Source organism: Drosophila gunungcola (genome assembly GCF_025200985.1).
Source record: "Drosophila gunungcola strain Sukarami chromosome 2R unlocalized genomic scaffold, Dgunungcola_SK_2 000004F, whole genome shotgun sequence".
Classification (NCBI taxonomy): domain Eukaryota; kingdom Metazoa; phylum Arthropoda; class Insecta; order Diptera; family Drosophilidae; genus Drosophila; species Drosophila gunungcola.
In genome coordinates this window covers 3,504,585-3,511,001 of record NW_026453167.1, presented here as the reverse complement: position 1 = coordinate 3,511,001, position 6,417 = coordinate 3,504,585, and the positions used below count along the sequence as shown (strand labels likewise).

General features: G+C 38.9%; 1 protein-coding gene across 1 annotated transcript; it reads right to left on the bottom strand.

Moving 5' to 3' along the window:
- Positions 1-203: 203 nt before the first annotated feature.
- On the bottom strand, positions 204-6,165 carry LOC128254229 (DNA fragmentation factor subunit alpha). Its single transcript, XM_052983130.1, has 4 exons — positions 5,864-6,165; positions 2,574-2,789; positions 1,836-2,107; positions 204-1,048 (listed from the first exon to the last, which is right to left on the bottom strand). Exons 1-4 carry the CDS (start codon positions 5,906-5,908, stop codon positions 685-687), a joined length of 897 nt encoding a protein of 298 aa, XP_052839090.1. The 5' UTR covers positions 5,909-6,165; the 3' UTR covers positions 204-684.
- Between the last annotated feature and the right edge of the window lie 252 nt (positions 6,166-6,417).

Below are 6,417 nucleotides of genomic sequence, written 5' to 3'. Positions count from 1 at the left end.
CCAAAACCTGCCTCAAGCCACGAAAAAACCTATTACACATAAATACAGTCAGTCTCAATTAGCCTTTAACAAATGACATTCACAATGGCATTGGTCTAAAAACAATTTTTGATGTGCGTTTCCATTCTATCTACTACTCGTAACACAATTTCCACGGCAAGCAAATCAACAGTTTTGCTATATTCCATATCCATCCGAATTCAGGCTCTACTCGGGTTCACTCTGGTTTTATTTTTGATGGTTTTGCCTACGCCTGGGGTTCTACCTCCAATATAATACTTATTTCGCTAACCTTTGATTATTATTTATGTGGCTTGTGTATATATGGTTAAATACGTTTCCTCTGACTGTGATTGCTAAAAGACTCTTCAAATCTGTGTGAACTCGTTCGCTTTGGTGTTTAATTCTAGTACGTGTATTGTTCGTTAACTTTCATTTGCTCTTAGATACTATGAAGCATATTCTCCGTGACTTTGTTCTCGCTTGATTTTGTCTTCGTTTCGTTCGCTGATTTCGCATTGCCTAATTACATGCTACAAATACGATGTATGTTAACCCCATGTTGCAGGACTGTATATATCCTCGGTATATCCTCCTGGATCTCGCTTAAGATTTTCACCTCCTCTCATCCTCCCTCTAATCCTCTGCCGGCAGACTTCACCTGAGGCTGCCCAAGATGGGCAGTCAGATGTCTCCGTTGGCATTTGGATTCCTACTCGGATTGGCATTGGCCTCGTTGGCCGCCGCCTCGGCTGCGGAGGATCCGTTGGCGATGCCGTTGGCGGCGGAGCAAGTGGAAGTGGCCTCGCCCACCGTAATCGTTATCGTCGTGTTCTGATTGTCGCACTGCACCACCTCGATGGTGCGGGTGTTGCTGGCCGCGGTGGTGCTCATCTGTCCGCTCTCCGCCTCGTTCAGCTGGCGTCCGATCTCCCGGTCGATGGCCTCCGCATCCTCCGGATAGCGTTCCGAGCAGAAAATGGCTCCAGCCTTCAGGAGCTTCAGCAGATTCAAACGATCTTCCGCATTGCGCTTGGCACAAAGCGGTCTAATGGGAGAAAAATAATAGTTAGTATAAGGAATATAAGTATATAAACCCTTTTATGCCCACTGTTGCCTGCAGGTTACATTTTCTTTTAAATTTTATTTAATTCGGGCATGAAAGGGTTAACCAATGAGTTATTGGTGATAAAAAATCAAAAGGGAAATGGATTGTTGTCAAAATTCCTTGATTTACCTTAAAAAAAATCCTCTTGAAATAAACTAAGGCATGTAACATGTTAAATATGTAGGTCATACTTTCTTTTATTTTCCTGATAGGCTCAACTTTAACGATTTTGTTAGGTCTAATTTTCCTTAAATCAAACAATTTTCCCTAAAATCAAGGAATTATCTAAATCTAAGTGTATGGGTAGTCCAAAGTAATCATTTTAGTTTTGTATAAAATTGGGCTAATCGCAAGATCATAGCATACGAACATTGATTTTAAAATCGTAGCTTATAATCTGAAACCCATTTCTCTTATTGTACGATATTTAATACGGATACAAAATAATTCATAGATAATTTTTAGAAATATTGCTTATTCCCTTTCCTAGATATACTAAAACATGTGGCCAATTTAAAAAATACGGCCTTTTTAATACATTTATTTTAATAATGAATATTAAACTTGGTGACTAAAAATCAATGATTTGGAAAAAGTCTGTCGTAACAAAGCCAAATTTAGATTTACTTCTTAAACATGCTTATTTTAGAATCATCGTTAATAGAGCAATTCTAACTTGAATGACCTATATATGTGTTATTTATAGCTCTTTGAAATATTTACTCACCTTCCCGCATCCTTGAGCTGCTCCATAAACTCTTTGCCCGTGATGTCCACCAGCGAATTGGGATCCATGTTGGACAGCGAGTCCAGGTCGGCGTCGTTCATCACGGACACGTTGCAGAGGTTGTTCTGCAGCTGACCCACCAACTGGCGGATGCGAGCCGACTCCGAGTTGTTGGCATCGGTGGTGTCGCCCTCGCCTCCGGCGGCAGGATCTCCGTTTCCGGTTCCCACATCACTGCCATGCGGAGTGGTTATGGTCACGTAGTGCGTGGGCTATAAACAGAGTGCAGAGTGGCATTTAATTTAATCTATCTACGGCTACGGTTCCTTGGTCACGATGCTCTTTCGCAGCATCCCATAATGCAATTAGTCATTATGACAGATTAAAGGAGGGACAAATAAAATGAGTTATCCAATTAAGTGGCTTTCACTTGGAGAAAAGAAAGTTACACAATGACTAAGCATCGGAACAAAGAAAAAACAAACAAAATATATAAGTTGTATAAATAATAAATAATAAATAATTTCATTGAAATACAAACAACTCAACTTTTTTAAGAAATGAAAAACAAATATCCGTATTTATGTTTAAGTTATTAATTTTATATATAGCTGTTAAATAATTATTCTTTTAATAAGTATTGGACATTGAAAATATTAATATTATTAACTTAACAAGCCACTGAAAGGTTATGAAAGTATCCAATTGGAGTGATATTTTTTTGCCAGTGCAACTCACATCGATCCAGTGTTCGCCGGGGAAGACGGCAACCAGTTCCGTGTTCTCGTCAAGGGTGCGGAAGTACTCCTCGTCGTCGATCTCCGTACCATCGGAGTCCAGGTGGATGGTGGGCAGGTGGTCGCACTTCTCGAACTTCTCGGCCACCTTGCTGCGAATCTCCTCCAGACTGGAGGCGCAGACAGCCTTCTTGATGTTGCGTGTTACGTCCTTGACCTGGCCGTAAAACAAGAGCCGTGGCGGAGAAAGGGAATAATAAACCATTACACGTTTACAACTACGGAAACAGTAACAGCAGTAACTGTTACACATGGCCCCGCTTATCAAATGAATAATAAATTAATGTCAGAGGCGAAGCAACTGTGTCTCTAATAAAATATTCACATCGTCGGCACCCAAAATAAAAACACAAAAATAATGAAATGGAAATGGTAAGAGTTGTAAATTTTCTTTGGGATGAACCCTTTTTTTTGGACAAGTAACGTGATCTAAATGTCGAAACGAAACTAACTAAACTCAAAATTCTTTCACTTGCTTTTCATAACTTATACTTTTTCAGCTTTCAATAGTACATTTTCATTGTTATGGTTTCTTAATTTATATTAATCAGTCTTTAAAATCAGTCTTTAAAAATTCTATTATACAAAAAAGAAAAGGAAAACAAAACAATTTGCTAAATAAATCATAAACAACTACGATTTGAGCCAGATTGTTTTCCATTCCCCGAAAAATCACAATGAATAAATGAGCGGAATATTTGCGCCAACGTCATGTCCTGCTGTCAAATGTCCATTTGCTCTAATTGAGATTTATGGACTGGTATATTTATCCCCGGGAGAGATGTCACCTTCAAGCAGAACCCACAATGTTGGATTGTGAATAATTCAAATGGGAATTCCGAGATCTATTTGCATTTTTGTATCTCCATCTCGAGCGCAGTTTGACATGCACTCGTCCGGCTGCGACGCAAATATTTGTCGTACTTCCCTCCAATTCCCTTTACTTTCTACTTTTTACTTTCCTATTTTTTGTGACAAGCTATGCCTGTCAGCATTTTTCGCTTCTTGGTCTTGCGCGAATGGCATAAGTGAGTGCTGTGTTCTGTGTTGTGTGCTCTGTGTGCAAGGACGAAGGCTTTGCCAGGCTCTATTAAACTTGCATGCGATGTTAAATGATGCCTCAGCACTAAGGTTAAACGAAACATAAATTAGACCTGGCCAAAAGGGGCAGATAGCCATCTAGGAGCCAGGAGATGGATGCTAAAGGAGCCACCGGCATGAATGCACTGCTCCCGGAATTTATAGCCCCGAAACGCCGACTGGCAACGTGCAACTCCTTGAGGTCCTTCATAAATAATTGAAAACGCCGTGACTAAATGAAATTGCACTCTAGTTTGCATTTCGAATATGAAACTTACTTTTTCTTGCCATTCTCTCCAGGCACCACAGAGGTCGTCATTAAATTATCTTATGAATGCTTAAAGCCAGAAAACTTTTGTGCTTGGCCAGCGCCAAATATTAATCATATCATATTCTAGTGGAACGGGGGGTGAAGCGGAAAAAACTTTGCAACAATGAAAACTTTGGCGAACTACTGAAGCATCAGACAAGTGGGAGACGCGGTAGCATCAAAAACAAAAGCATAGTTTTTGTTCGGAAACTTGTCAGAAGTTTTAGTTGTTCGCATTAGTAGATTTTCCCCGAAAGCGCTGTCGTTTTTGCTGGCGGGTTGCAATTCAATTATCAGTTTATTTTGTTACCCCACAATTATACCTCTATCAAATAAAAAGGCATGGCAGTTGATTAGTCCTATCAATGTCATAAACAGATGTGTTTCTTAGCATGTCGCAAAAATCTTTAATAGAAACTTTTTTATGCTAAACAGAAATACTCGATTTAAAAACGCACTATACTACAAAATACCATACTAATAGGAATGTTAAAATGTCATTTAAAAAGGTTAGCCCTTCTAGCTAAAATTATAGTCTTCTTGACATAAAAACAAAAATTTAACCAGTAAAATACGTTTTAGGTGCCTGATTTAACTAATATTTTGTTTTGTGGACGACCAACTGTATGCCAAACCGATTTGAAACGATTTGAAAAGCAGCTGCGAAATGATGGCTTTTAAATCACGACTCACTCAAGCTGCTTGCCATGAGGACCCCAGGGTCCTGGACAACACTCACGTGCAACGACCTCCGTCGTCTGGATCCACCATTCAAAATAAGCCGAAGGATACGTGCCAGGGACTCTATTCATCTGCATCTTAGACCGAGCAGGATCCACAAGTCGCAGGACTCTTAAATTTTTGATGGGCGTAGGCCGCTGATTTTCGAGTCGCTGGGGAAATTAGGCGACAACTTTAAATTGCTTTTCAACTATGTTCTGGCATTATGTAAATTGTTTAATAAATTATTAACAAAACGCTTGGCGTGGACGTGGGCGTGAGCTGGGGTGTAGGCGTGGCTTTTGGCTAATTACAGCGACATGTCGGGATGAAAAGTTTTCCCTTTTTAATGGCATTTTCATGGCTGTCGAGGCATTTGACAGCTTTTAAGCCGATTTCTGTTTGGTGGTTTTTGAATTAATTCGTTTAATAAGCAGAAACATTTTAATGGATATTCCATAGGATTTTTAAGGCTAAGTGGAGCAATGTGTTTCCCAGAAATGGGATTTCCGTGTTTCAGAAACTATTTAAGAAGGTTGTGGTTTTTCGGTCTTATTTGAGTTATCAACTGCATCCACTTTAAGCGTATTTTTAAAATCCTGTAAATCCTTTAAACAGCTTTGTGCTGTTTAAGCGGCAGATAAACAAATTAGTTGGGGAACAAAGGCCCAGCAGACACGTAAAACAAATGCCAAAAGCAAACAATTCCCAATACTCGAATCAAAAATCAAAAAACAAAGCCAGACAAATAGAAATAAAAGCAGACAGAAAAATACAAAAAAAAGGGACAACACAAAGTAAATGCAAAGAAAGTAAGAGGTTTTTGCAAAGTAAAATTGTATGCAGTAATGGGCATTAACTGAGCTTTCGCTGCTCTCTTTATTTTGAGCTTTTGGCGCTCTTCGACAATTTCTCTTTGCTTACACTCAGAGCAACTTGAAGTTCAACCCAGTTTCCATAAAGAACAAAAAAAAAAACGAACGCAGCACGCGGCCAGCAACAACAAAAGCTAAAACAACAACGCCCAAAAAGGGCATGGCAGGAAAATAATGCATGCTTAAAACCTCTTGGTTTGCATGTTGGCCTTTAGGATTTTTTAATTACACAGAACATAAACTCACTTTGAAAGGCTTTTTGGAGTCGCCTGAATTCGGTGCACTCTCCATGGCTTTGTTTGTTTCAACTAAATTGTTAATTCACTCTAGCTATGCACTTAGAATCCAGCCTTAGTTGCTCAACATTTCATTGGTTTTGGTAATTTTCTTCGTTTCTGAATGTTTTTTGTTAGAAATGTCTCACTTGCACTCTGAATTTAAACAAACAAACTTGAAATTCCTGCACTTGAAATGGGAATTAAATATATTTTCTCGGCTCCGCAGTGGAGCTTTCGAAGAGCGCCGGTTTTAAAATGAGCGTGCTGCCATCGAGCACTTGCTTTTATAAGCTCCCCAATGCCCAATGCTCCCCCATTGCATGCCCCACTACTGTAAGCCAACTGTTATCCTAACAGTTGAATGTTAAAGTAAATGTTCTCTTATCAGATAATATTCAAAATCTATTTATGGGTTAAATGTTCGATTAAATAATTTTGAATTTAAATTTATAAAAGAATAATACAATATATACAAATACAAAATCTACAAGTAAACATAAAAGATTTTTACTATTGTATTTT